Source organism: Hetaerina americana, unplaced genomic scaffold (assembly GCF_022747635.1).
Source record: "Hetaerina americana unplaced genomic scaffold, ioHetAmer1.1.p SCAF_4, whole genome shotgun sequence".
Taxonomy (NCBI): domain Eukaryota; kingdom Metazoa; phylum Arthropoda; class Insecta; order Odonata; family Calopterygidae; genus Hetaerina; species Hetaerina americana.
This window is the reverse complement of record NW_027286985.1, coordinates 18,736,939-18,751,056: the sequence shown is the minus strand read 5'-3', so window position 1 is coordinate 18,751,056 and position 14,118 is coordinate 18,736,939. Positions and strand designations below refer to the sequence as shown.

At 43.9% G+C, this 14,118-nt stretch overlaps 1 protein-coding gene across 2 annotated transcripts in view; it reads right to left on the bottom strand.

Moving 5' to 3' along the window:
* The window catches only part of Ptp61F (Protein tyrosine phosphatase 61F), a 30,949-nt gene that overhangs the window by 5,835 nt on the left and 10,996 nt on the right, over positions 1-14,118 (bottom strand). For both annotated transcript variants that reach the window (XM_071589784.1, XM_071589783.1), the window contains exon 8: positions 1,385-1,541. In XM_071589784.1, coding sequence (XP_071445885.1) covers positions 1,385-1,541 — 157 coding nt within the window. The remainder of the gene's footprint in view (positions 1-1,384; positions 1,542-14,118) is intronic.

The window sequence follows — 14,118 nt, the reverse complement described above, 5'->3', positions numbered from 1 at the left end:
TTAGCAGGTAATTTTCTCATATCCGATTCCACTGTTAAAATATAATATGGCTGTTCAGATGACATCCCTACAGCTTCAAAGATTACTCAAACTTTCAGTCAGTGATCTTCTGTGGCCATTTTATGCACTTTTGCAATAATTCCAGGGGTAGGGGCCCATTTTGGATGAAACTACATGATCATTACCTAAGCCGTCCTGCACTTAGACTTGTTTTCCCATTTGGCTACAGTTAAACATGAAGAAGCAGAGTCCCCCAGAGTGTTTTGAAAGTTGGCATGAATTTCCTTTGCTTTCACAACTTTCTTTAAGAAGTATCTAATCACTGCTTGAATCTCAATTTTTTCTATTTTCACAAAACATGAGATGGGAACAATGATGGAGAGGCATCCAAACCACAGATCTTTCCCCAGAGAACTGATGTGTTGTGTGTTTACACATAAAGATTACCTATTACCACAGGGAAAATTCACTGTGCTAGTGCTGACGAGTGGTGGTGACTCCAAGAACCTTTCTAAATACCCTCGTAACTGTACTTTTTCTAATAAATAAGCAAAGAAAAATTTTTCTGCAAGAAGTATAATACATTTAAAAAGTCAATTATAGGTTTGAAAGTACAAGGATCTTCAAAAACACATTCCTGATGGGTGAATTAGAAATTACTTTAAACACACACTATAAGTGAGATGTTTAAAATAATTGATGACAGTCTTAGAGAAAGAACTCTCACTTTATTCACTAAAAATGAGCTCATGCTCTATAAGTATGATCATGGAAATTTCAAGGCTTCAATATATATTTTTAACAAGGTAGAAATTGGATTGATATTATATCATCCTGTATATATTGCTGTGTAGAGGAGACATTCAAGCTGCTGCAATAGGTATTTGACTAACAAAATTTATGGAAAAAAAGAAATATGAACCAGGTCCTTAACCCCAGGGCCTTTAATCTTAAGGGTAATCGCCAAGGAATAAACCAAATTTGTTAAATGTGGGATTAATCCATTAACTAAACATTCCTAAAAGAATACACTGCCTTGCCTGCAATATATATATCAAGAATCTTAGCTTTCGAGAAAATTACAGAGAGCCAAAGAAATGTTGATTTTAACATTAATAAATAACTGATTTTACAGAGAAAAATATATAATCCATAGCAAAATGTTGACAGCATAACACTGGATTAAAACATTGTTTCTCTCATTTTATAATTTACACAACTTTAAAAATATGTTAATATATTAGCTTTGTAAATAAAATGAACGACACACCATCATCATATTGGACAGTAAGATTTAGTAAGCATAAAAATAATAGAGAGGTTACTGAAACATAAACACACTGACTGCACTAATAAGAACATGATAAAAAAAACTTTTTCAAACCTCTTCTCTGGGATTAAGGCATCAGAATCAAGGTTATTCTGGTGCATGGCATCCACTGGTTCATCATCTGAACTGTCCCCTTTGTCTGCACTGACAGCAGCTTCACCTGGTGGCTCACTGGGAAGAGGACGATCAGGAGGCAGAGGAGGAAGAGGACCTACTCAATAAATAAATCAATTTTAAGTTACTCTCTCTGGAATTAAATTTCTCCTTTACTAACTTAAAACATACATAAAAGTGCTTGCACACAAAATATGTGATTATGCTACATAATGTAAAAATATATAGGCATACCCATTTTAAATCAATGTATCTGAAAGTTCTGAGACTTGAAAACAACTGTCTCTAAGTTACAAGTAACAGTAAAACATTAAGACGCATTCAAGGCAACCCAAAACACACTATGGAATTTCTTTGCACAGAGGGAACGCCATGAGTTAAATAAGTAATATTCCCAAGGATACATAACGTTTTACCATACTGGCCTGAATATAAAAGCTGATATAATACACTCAAGAAATTATGCATTTATACTCAGAGTTGAGTCATTTATATTACAGCTCATCAGTGATACAGCAAATATTAATCCCAGCATTCATTTTGACACACACACAAACATACACCTGTCTATAACAATATCAACTCCAGTCCATGAAAAATTATTTGTTCTGTTTCTTTGAACAAAGTGATAGTGAACAGTGGCATTATCGAAGTGAAGATTGCTGTTAGCTTAGCATAAGAGTAATACTCCAAAGCAGAGGTAACAAAATCAATAATTTATAATTATAAAATACCAATTAAAAGACATTGTCATATCTGTCCACAGTTAATATCAACGTACTTTCACGCACATCAGAACAGCACACCATAATACATACTGAAAAAATAACAGCAACATTTTGATACATAAAGGGAGAATGATGGCTAACTATGGTGCCGCAACTGCTATTTATGGATAGGAAAAGGGCCCACTTAAAAGTCCAAAGCATTAATTGAAATTCCAGTTATAGTTGCCATTCCTCTGAATATTCTCATTTCACTGTCCTTAAGGTATATCAGTTGAGTTATCACTGTCACAATTCCTGAACTTCACAGTGAAAAAGGACTTGTGATATGGAGGATATGGATTTTGGGTGGAAAGTCATTATTCCTAACAGAAATGGTTGGAAAATTAAGTCTTATTTTTGAGCAATAAGAAAACCTAACCCAAGAATGAAATCTGCTGTGCATAAGAGTTGTGAACAACTTATTCTGTGCAATTATAATTATTATTTGGTATTCTACTGGTTACAATAGGTTTTGGATTGACCTAGCCCATTCAATGGTACAATGATACATTTACATGTCTCTCCTATCAAAATACAACCTGATATCCAAGACAACATCGAGCCCCTCTTATATTTAGCATGCTTCCTTCCTCCTGTCATTCCATTCAACATGCCTTTCCTATTTCTACCCTTTCCTTACTTGCCTAATGCTCCCCTCTCTACCAAAGTTTTTAACAGCCCATTGCCAATCAAAATACTCTGCATCCATTTTCCTGCCTCCTGTCGAGTGGATGCTAGACACCCCCTCGATATTCCGATACCCACCCGCTCCTACTCATTCGGTCTTCAATACCAGGAAGAGCGGGGGTATGACTAGCGCAGATAAGGGGGCAATGACCGCCCTGACGCACACGGGTGGCGGGGGAGGTCCCGTGCAGAATGGACCAGGATGGCGCACGGCGGAGGGCAAGGGTCGGCCCGAAAATCATACTTAAACGGACGCACTGCCGCGGTCACCGGGATTCGCCGGGTTACGCTTGCCGTGACCGCGTCTTGTACGATTTAGTTACGCTCGCCGTGACTGCGTGCAAGACGATCCGAAGGCCCCTCGACAGACGACTAGGATACGCTTGCCGTGACCGCGTCTGCCGACTCTCTCCAGACCCCACCGCACCTCGACAGACGACTTGGATACGCTTGCCGTGACCGCGTCTGCCGACTCTCTCCAGACCCCACCGCCCCTCGACAGACGACTTGGATACGCTTGCCGTGACCGCGACTGCCGACTCTTCCCAGCGCCCACCGCCGCCCGCTCGTGCATCCCAGCGTACCAGTCTCTCGCTCTCTCTCTCGCGCTACAAGTGAGTACGATGGCAATGCCAATCCATGGGAACTGAGGGTTAATAAATGTCTCTTTCGCCACTGATCCACTGGTATGATTTCAAAGCTCCCCAGGCCGTCTCGGCCCCTACGACATAATGGTGTCAGGTGTTAATAATAATTTGGTCAGTTGTCGAAGGGATATGTATCTATCAACGTGGCGCCTTCTGTGCAACTCATTTATTGAAGTCATCAATTGTTCATCTGTTACCACCACCACGCACACCCGGCATAGGGAAATAAGCTGCAAAATAATTGCATGAATACCCTGTATGTTTTCCATTGTACCAAGTTCCTTACGCTATAACAGTAATGTCGAATTAGAGAAATACCACTTTCATTTCAATTTAATGTCTTCCATACACACCCTAAATTCAGGCGAAAGGAGTCTATCAATTGTGCGCTTCCCTACGCGTACGCGTCATGCTTCCCTACCACCTGCTCATCTCCCGCGTATTAAACTAAACCCAAGGATGCTTCTCATTTAACTTACGTCCATTTCTTACCAATTTCCCTTATTTTAGTTTCCTATGCGATACAACATTTATCTATAATGGATTGGTTAACCACGCATTCCGTAGGGCAGGACAGCTCATGGACTCGGCCTTGGGAAACTAACTCTAGTCGAGCCACCAACAACCCAAATTTGATGGACTTCTATCATTCAGTGAATGTCTTAGAGCAGCAAGGGGAAGGGAACCCTAGCAGCCATTTACGCAGTAATGGAGTCGCACGGCCAGAACCGCCTTATGCACCCATGAGTGGACAGATTCATCTCATCCCAAATTTCAGTGGAGAGGATGACACCAGCGTGGATAAATTCTTAGAGAGCGTGCGCATTGTGAGCCACCTGAGTGGATGGAATGAAGTTCAGACGTTAGGTGTCGCCCGTCTTAGGCTTAGTGGCCTAGCCGCCGACTTCATTTCCGCCAACCCACACATTTTAGATTCTTATGAGAATTTTTCATTGGGATTAAAAAGAAGGTTTACGGTCAAAATATCCCCCATAATGATTGAGAGAATGTTCAGTACCTGCACTCAGAAACCACTAGAAACCGTTGCGGAATTCTCTACCAGACTGAGGATCATAGCTCGGAAACTCCAAGACTCATGGAACGATCCACAATCAGAACATGCTACACGAATGATTCAGGATAGGTTACTTGCTCAATTCCTCATTGGACTAAGGGAAGAAATTGGCCGATTCGTGATGGTACGGAATCCTAAAGGAATTGTCGAAGCAGAAAACTATGCTGCGATTGAGGAAGGATGCGTCCGCAATTACCGTAGTCACCAACCTTTGATACAATCATGTCTGTCAGAGAGTAATATGTGGCCAGAGAACATGTCCCAAAATTTAAACGCCCAACCACGACCATTATTTCGGGGAATTCCAGGTCAGAGTCCCGGTGCTGCTGTGAAAAAGGGGCCTTACGCTCCTTATGGGGAGAAGCGAAATGATGCCTCTCCACGTAAATGTTTCCGCTGTGATAAGCCGGGACATATAGCGCGCAACTGTCGAGCAGGAGAGGAGTCTTCCCGCACTTGTTACAGATGCGGAGAGCGCAATCACTTGCCTAGGGACTGCCCCTGGATACTTTGCGGGTTATGTGGGAAGACGGGGCATTTACCTATACAGTGCCCCTCGCGGGAGTCATCAAAAAATTCGGGAAACGCTCCGACCCCGACCAATCGGTCGGGGACGAAGTAGTGCTATCCGTAGCTCCGGAAGCTGGGTGGACGCTACCTGTAATAATTCTAGGACGAGTATTCCGTTTGTTGGTTGACACAGGAGCAGCTCTCACCATATTGCATGGGGAAAAACTCCCGCTAAACGCTTTGCAACTTTCCGGATATTACTCTCGTGTACGAAGTGCATCGGGTCACCTAATACCTATATACGGGCAATGTCAAATCCCATTCCTGATAAACAATAAGGAGTACACTCATGATGCTCTCATTGCAGACCTAGGAGAGACGATATACGATGGAATTTTAGGACTAGACTTTATGGTGCGTTTTGGTGGTAGTCTATCCTTTCAGGATAGAACACTAAAAATAAGCAATGGCCAGGAAAGTCGTTTGCAAACGAATCATCCGATAAGTAACATTAACCGAGGGGAAGACTTGATGTCAATCTTGAGGAAGGACGTAAACTCTACGTTGATCGAGGACTCTCCTGGTGACATGTGTAAACCTAATTCGCATGAGAAGGATCAACGTATTTCCACGGAGGTCGTATCTCGTCAGAATGAAAGTAATGCTCCGAATGTGATAGATCTATGGGAATCCCATCTTCCGACACTCGATGACGTAACGGTGGTGCAACCCGTTTTACAGCCTAGTTATGTTACCGGTAACTCTCATGATTTGATAACGTTTGGGATGGAAAATGAGGGACTTTCGCTTAAAGAAACGGCCGCGTTCTCAACAGAAGATATATTTGGGGCGAGCATAGAGGAATCCGAAGAGCGTGATGTCTTACCGCCAGTTGCAGATTTTTGTCACAAAACATTTTATGATAGCAGGGATATCGGGAATGCCGCCGACTCCGGGCTTCGAAAGGAGGGGTCGGAGGATGAAAGGGTTCCGTCGTCCACTATCGAGGGGTGTGACATGACACCGCCAGGCGTCGGTGTAAAGGAAAGACAGACCGCAGGCTCTGAGCGGGAAGAAGAAGGCTCCGATGTAGTGATGGCTAGTGGCGTGACGGCTGAAATTGTGCTCGAAAAATCGGTTAGCGTACCTCCATTTTCAATCGTGCTAGACAGTGTTAAATGTAACGGAGAAACCGGAAGCATCGTATTTGTAGCGGGGAGAGAACAAGATCCAATGATACTCCCCATTCTTACGGCAGTGAACAAGGAAAACAAGATCCCCATTCTGATATGTAATTGTAAATCTGATACGCAAGTCGTGAAACAAGGATGCGGCATAAAGTTAGAATCTATTTATGAGCCGACGAATGAAATTCGCATCCATGGCGTGGAGGGAGACGATGACAACTTTTGGCCGGAGCCAATTAGAGAAGAATTAGCTAACCTTTTTGATTTTAGCGATGTCCCACCAAATACCCTTGAGCCTCTCGTGCAACTTATTAAAGAATTTAGGGACATATTCTTACATGAAAATACTCCATTGGGGTACACTAATTTAGTGAAACATGAAATACATGTTGGGGAAACGGCGCCCATAAAGCAACGGCCCTACCGCGTACCACACTCGCAGCGTAGTGCGTTGAAGAACGCAATCCAAAATATGCTAAAACACGGAATTATTTCGCCCTCGAACAGCCCGTGGTCAGCGCCCTTAATTTTGGTGAAAAAGAAACCGACGGAAGACGGCAGGGTAGAATACAGGCCTTGCATAGATTATCGAGCGCTCAACAACGTCACAAAGAAGGAAGTATTCCCCATTCCCAACATGGATGAAGCCTTTCATCAGCTGGGGGGTGCCTCTTTTTTTTCCACAATGGACCTGTGCAGTGGTTATTGGCAGATTGCTATGGACGAACAAAGTAAAGAATTGACAGCCTTCAGTACACCTGACGGACACTTTCACTGCAACCGCATGAGCTTCGGGTTAGCCAATGCGCCATCAACGTTCATGAGGTTAATGTCATCAGTTCTAGGGGATCTAATAAATAACGGGTGTTTAGTTTACCTCGACGATATCTTGAGGTATGACCGCACTTGGTATCAGCACTTAGTAGGACTCAGAGAAGTTTTCGAGCGGTTAAGAAAAGCTAATTTAAGGTTGAATCCCAAGAAAACTAAATTATTTCGCAGAAATGTCTTATTTCTGGGTCATATAATTTCGGCTGAGGGCTTACGACCGGACAGCAGCAAGATAGATGCTATTAAACAGTTTCCAGTGCCACGAGACGTAAAAAAATTACAATCTTTCTTAGGCCTCGCGGGCTACTATCGAAAATTTGTACATAATTTTGCATTGATCGCAGGGCCTCTTACCTGTAATCTCAAGAAAGGTTCACCTTTCGTGTGGGAAAAAGACCAACAGAACGCATTCGAAACACTAAGGGACTGCTTACTGAAACACCCCATTCTAAGATTCCCAGATTTAAAAAAAAAATTTATTTTAACAACCGACGCGTCCTCAGTTGCGATAGCAGGAGTTTTGTCACAAGTTTGGGAAGGTGAAGAGCATCCAATAGCATACTCTAGCAAACAACTGCATAAAGCTCAGAAATCCTATCCAGCAACCGAACTTGAGTGCCTCGCGGTAGTACAGATGGTCAGAAAATTCCGAGTGTACCTTCTGGGGAATCGCTTTCTCCTAAAAACAGACCATAACCCTCTTCGTTGGCTACTCACTCACAAGGAACCAAAACCAAGGTTGGCGAGATGGGTGATGGAGCTGAGTGAATACTCGTTTGACATACACCACGTCCCCGGGCGCGAACTCACTCATGTCGATGCACTCTCCCGAGCAACGCCCGACGTTTCCGCTGTGTGCATCGGTGAGCCATGGATAGCCGAGCCTATGTGGGACAGGCATTATATTTCTACTGAGCAAGCAAAATGTCCTCAATTAAAGCCCCTACACGACCGTGTCAAGACCAATGACCCTTCTTATTTTTATGATGATGATAATATCCTCTACGTAGTCCGGACTAGATCGGCAGATCCACAGTTTGTAATTTGCGCACCGGCATCCATGAGGAATTATATTCTACAACGTTGCCACGACAACCCGTTGGCCGGACACTTGGGATTGGATAAAACATTACAGATAGTCCAGCGTCATTTTCATTGGGATGGGTGCTACGCCGAGGTGCAACGGTATGTTCAAAGTTGTATCACATGTAAAAAACGAAAAGCAAAAGGTCCCTCCGTGCCCCTGCAGCCTGTGACCGAGGCTACTCACCCGCTCGAGAAGTTAGCCCTCGATATTGTTGGTCCACTCGCAAAGTCAGAGAAGGGTAATCGGTTCATTCTTACTTGCCAGGACTATTTCACCAGGTATCCCGAAGCCATCGCCATTCCAGATCAATCCGCAGAGACGGTTGCACGCGCATTTGTAGAACATATAATTTGCCGACACGGTGTTCCTAAGTACCTCCTTACAGACAGGGGTACCAACTTCACGTCAAAATTAATGCAGAGCATATGCAAACTTTTAAAAATTGAATCGATATGCACCTCTCCATATAATCCCGGCGCCAACGGCAGACTCGAAAGGGCCCATCAATCGTTCTCCGCCATTATTTCCCATTATGTAGCCCAGGATCACAGAGACTGGGATGACCACCTAAATTTCGCGCTATTTGTATATCGAAATAGTGTACATAGAACAACTGGGTTTAGTCCCGCCTACCTTATGTACGGTAGATAACTCAACATGCCATGGGACGATATTCTCTTACCTTCTAAGTTCTCCTACGCAGAAGAACCTTCTTATGAGTTCACACTGAGGAGGAGATTACAGATCGCCTATGCACAAGCATTGCACGCGAGCACCAATAACACAGATTCAGAACATAAGCGACACAACAAACACTTAGAACTACCCCCCCTGAGCCCTGGCCAATTAGTATTGTTACGAAATATGACTTTAAAACCAGGACAATCCAAAAAACTTGCTTCCCGGTGGATTGGTCCGTACGAAATAGCGAGAGAGAGAAGTCCGGTCACGTACGATATAAAGAGCACACGAGACGGGCGCACGGTTGTCGCGCATCGGCGGAACTTAGTCGCTCTACCCCCAGACCCGGAACCACTCCTCCCACAATTCCTAATGGATAACGCCCATTCAGACCACTCTGTAGTAAACCAAACAGAACATGGTGTGTCGGGTCCTAGTACTCCTATCACAGAACAAACGACGGGGCTTGAGTCGGATTCCCAACCAAGGAGTGATCCGAAAAAACCACCTCAACATCGGTATAACCTAAGACCAAGACCAGGGAGGAACCCTCCTCTCTAACCCAACCCCCTATAGGCCGACCACGTGGACCAAGGCGCCGCACCCAATGACGATGATGGACGCCCTACGTTCCACGTTGCAGCACCTGGAGGAGGAGAAGGGACGGCCCCAAACTGGTCCGCCCGCCTGGGAGAAAGAAGGAGCGGCTGCGGTCAAAGGATGGACAAGGAGCCCATGTAAAACCATGACGTCCCCTGAGTTTTCACGAAAGGACGGAAGTAACGCTTATAACAACTATCAGCTATTCCGGCCTAGGAATTGCGCTAATAATGCTGATTGTGCTGTGCATCGGTTTTTATATGTGTTACTACAAAGGCAAGAGGCAAAGACTCTGCAAAGACACAAGTGTTACAAGTGAAGTGTCAAGTGAAGTGTCAAGTGAAGTGTCAAGTGAAATGTCAAGTGAAGTGTCAAGGGAAGTGCCGCCAAACCAGGCGAATAATACTGTACATATAGTTAATATGGTTTCCCACCAACCCTTATTTCCCGAATTGTGATCTTGAAGTGATATACTTTTATTCCATCATGCTAAAATCAATAATTTTACCAAATTTTTCAACATGCCTTTCGGACTTTAACATACTGCCCTATATTAATTAGTGTTACGTATTGTACTTTTGCGCTTAACCTCAAACTTTAATGATTTGTGTATATATATATATTTTTTTGATATGTAGTACATTACTGATCTTTGTGTCTGTCTCGGCATTGACATCTGCCTCCACGTACCGCAGATTGAGAGTGAGAGCCTGGACCGGTTAACATTCAAACGCGTAGCCTTCTTTTGCCGCCGGGGTGATGTCGAGTGGATGCTAGACACCCCCTCGATATTCCGATACCCACCCGCTCCTACTCATTCGGTCTTCAATACCAGGAAGAGCGGGGGTATGACTAGCGCAGATAAGGGGGCAATGACCGCCCTGACGCACACGGGTGGCGGGGGAGGTCCCGTGCAGAATGGACCAGGATGGCGCACGGCGGAGGGCAAGGGTCGGCCCGAAAATCATACTTAAACGGACGCACTGCCGCGGTCACCGGGATTCGCCGGGTTACGCTTGCCGTGACCGCGTCTTGTACGATTTAGTTACGCTCGCCGTGACTGCGTGCAAGACGATCCGAAGGCCCCTCGACAGACGACTAGGATACGCTTGCCGTGACCGCGTCTGCCGACTCTCTCCAGACCCCACCGCCCCTCGACAGACGACTTGGATACGCTTGCCGTGACCGCGTCTGCCGACTCTTCCCAGCGCCCACCGCCGCCCGCTCGTGCATCCCAGCGTACCAGTCTCTCGCTCTCTCTCTCGCGCTACAAGTGAGTACGATGGCAATGCCAATCCATGGGAACTGAGGGTTAATAAATGTCTCTTTCGCCACTGATCCACTGGTATGATTTCAAAGCTCCCCAGGCCGTCTCGGCCCCTACGACACTCCTTTAGGATTCTCCCAAAAACCCCTATCCTCCCCACCATACTTAGCACTTCCTCCTTTGTTTCCCCCTCTGTCCATTTCAGCTAATCCACACCCACAATTCAAAACCACCAATCTATGCCTATCATCCTGCTTCAATGATCATGTTTCTGCACCATACAAAACCAACATACATCAAATTTTGACGAGCCTTTTCTCAATATCAATGTCCCTGTCATCAATTTCCCTCTCCTAGTGTAAGTTCTTTGCTTAATGAAATTCTGTTTCTTATGCCCTCACTACTTGGACCATTTTGTGCATTCAAAATTAATTCTACCCATTTACATAATGACCAAAAATACCATTTTCATGCAAGCAATACATAGCATGACATCTGAAATTGTTTATAAATCTGATCTTTGGTGATAAGTAGCCAATTCTAATTAATGCTACTTCATCACCATACTAATATGCAACCCCAAAATGTTATACTCATCACCACAAAAGGGAGTACAGAATAACTGACTTAGGCATCTAAGGCAATCAAGACATTGGCCATATAGAATTTGTGGTGGCTGCTCAGACTGATGTCATGGTCATTGACGAGTAACTATGATTCACCTAGCTATTCACTGAGGATTTGTGAAAACTTTCTTGCAGTGGGGCATGGTAAGCATTTCACACTACTGCATTTATGGCATTTTACAGTAACTTTTAAGCTATGAAATAGAACTTGGGACCTGGAAAGCATCTACGTGAGGGATAATGTTCCTAGTGGCAAATATGTTTTTCAAAATTAGTACCGCACAGACAAGTAAGAGTAAGGAGATAAAAAGTTTGCACTAGGTACCCATCTTATATCAGAATGCAGAATTGCTAACTTATATGAACATAATTTGGTTAATTGTATCCATAGTAACTTTGTGGAATTGCTTCATATCAAAATGAAATACACTATGTTATCCCACAGAAGAGCTTTATTTTACGACCCGGGTTTCGTCGAAGATCGACATCATCAGGTACAGAATATTCCCAGTCTAGGTTTAAATACATTTTTCAAACTGTGAGAGGGGGGGGGGGCTGGAGGGGGAGAGGGAGGTTTGCAAAAATCGTGAGGAGGTGATTGGGATGAGAGGGAGAAAGGGTTTGGGTGTGGAGATGAGTGTCCAACTTGGGAAGGTACGGCGGTTGACGGTGAGGGGAGGGGAGGCACCACAGGTGGTAAAGCACCTGTGGTGCCTCCCCTCCCCTCACCGTCAACCTGCCTGTTTCATAGATTTTGAAAAGGCATTTGATAGAGCGGATTGGGAAAAACTAATGAGCATGTTGCAGAAAATAGGAATAGATTGGAGAGATAGGAGGCTAATTTGCAACCTGTACACATCTCAGACTGCTCAGGTACGAGTGGGGGACAGAGAGTTCGGATGGACAGCACTAAGAAGAGGTGTAAGGCATGGTTGTCCATCATCACTGATGATGTACAACGTATACATGGAGGAAATGATTAAAGAGGCATGGGGAGAACTGGAGGTAGGAAATGAAAAACACAGGGGAATTTGTAAAGTTAGTTAGGTTTGCCGATGACCAAGCTTTAGTTTGCCAGCCAGCCAAGGTGTTGGAAGCAATAATGAGCGAACTGGAAATTCAGTGCAATAGATATGGGATGAGAATCAATATAAATAAAACAAAGGTTTTGTGATTTTCCGGAAAGAGTAAGGCAAATCTCAATATTAAAATAAGAGGGTAAAAACTAGAGCAGGTGGAACAGTTTACACACCTTGGAAGTGTTTTGGACCAAGATAATCAAAGTACGAGGGTCATCCGGAAAGTAGTACCCGTTCGTGAAATAAAGACACAAAAGTAAATATTAACAAACATAAAAAATTTTATCTGAAAGAGGATACTTTAAACTACTTCTCAACATAATCTCCAAGCAAATTAAGGCATTTGTCATAACGTGTGACAAGTTTCTGTATTCCTGCTGCATAGTCCTTCGCCGCCAGCTCATTGAGATACGTGAGGGACCCATCTTGCACAAATTTTTGCATAATGCAGATGGTGTTTAACAATTTCATGAACAATTGTTCGAGAAACATTGGGAAAATGCTCACAGATGTCATCAATTGTGACGCGCTGATCGTTCCTCACGAATTCGTCAACTGAGCTCACCAGTTGGTCTGTAATGACAGACGGTCTCCCCGAACGCTCATCGTCGTGTGTGTTCCCCCTCCCCATGTTGAAGTTGCGACACCACCGCCGAACAGACGACTCGTCCATTACATTGTCTCCATACACCTCCTTTAATTGGCGATGAATATCACATGGGCGAACGTTTCTTGCATTGAGGAATTTAATCACTGCCCTCACTTCACAACTGGCGGCGTTCTCAATTTTTTTAAACATTGTAAACAATCACAGAAACAACACAGGCAATGCTAGCGTCACGCAACTTGGCTCAGAGAAGGCAGACAAGCCACTGAAGCTATCTGACCTCGTCCAGCGGCTACTCGCGTCGTCAGCACTTCATGCGGCACGAACGGGTACTACTTTCCGGATGACCCTCGTAGTAGTAGTAGTGATGTAAAGGAAGAATTGCGCTGGGCAAAAAGGCTTTCTCAAGGAGGAGGGAGTTGATGATGTGGACGTTGCCTAAGGATTTTCAAAACTATGACATGGAGCGTATTTATGTACGGTGCAGATAAATGGTCACTAAAGCAGGTGGATAGACATAGATTGGAGGCCTTTTGAAATAAGGGAGTGGAGAAGGATGGAAAGGAAAATAAACAAGGAGGAGTTAAGTATGGGAGGCCCGTAGAAGGGATTACTGGGAGAAATCAGAAGTAGGCAGGAAAAATGGATGAAAAGCATATTGATGGGATGTTGAAGACTGTAATTGAGGGGAGAATGTTAGGAAAACTAGGAAAGGGCAGAAACAAGATAAGGAAGTTGGAGAGGATGAAGAGAGGAAGGAAATACACAGAGGAGTCATAGAGTATGATGTTGGGTTTTGTTTTGTTAGGAGTAACCAAATATTTATTTGGTAGTTGTGCCCATCCAAAACCTATCTTAACCGGTAGATTACCTCATAAACAGTACCCAGTACCGCATTGGAAGTTATGATAACCTTTAATGCCATTAAGAAGTAAATGTAATCAAAATTGGAATATCTCTTTTACAGTCTCACATTTTGCATAGGATGCACAATCAAAAAATCATAATTTTTACAATCTCATG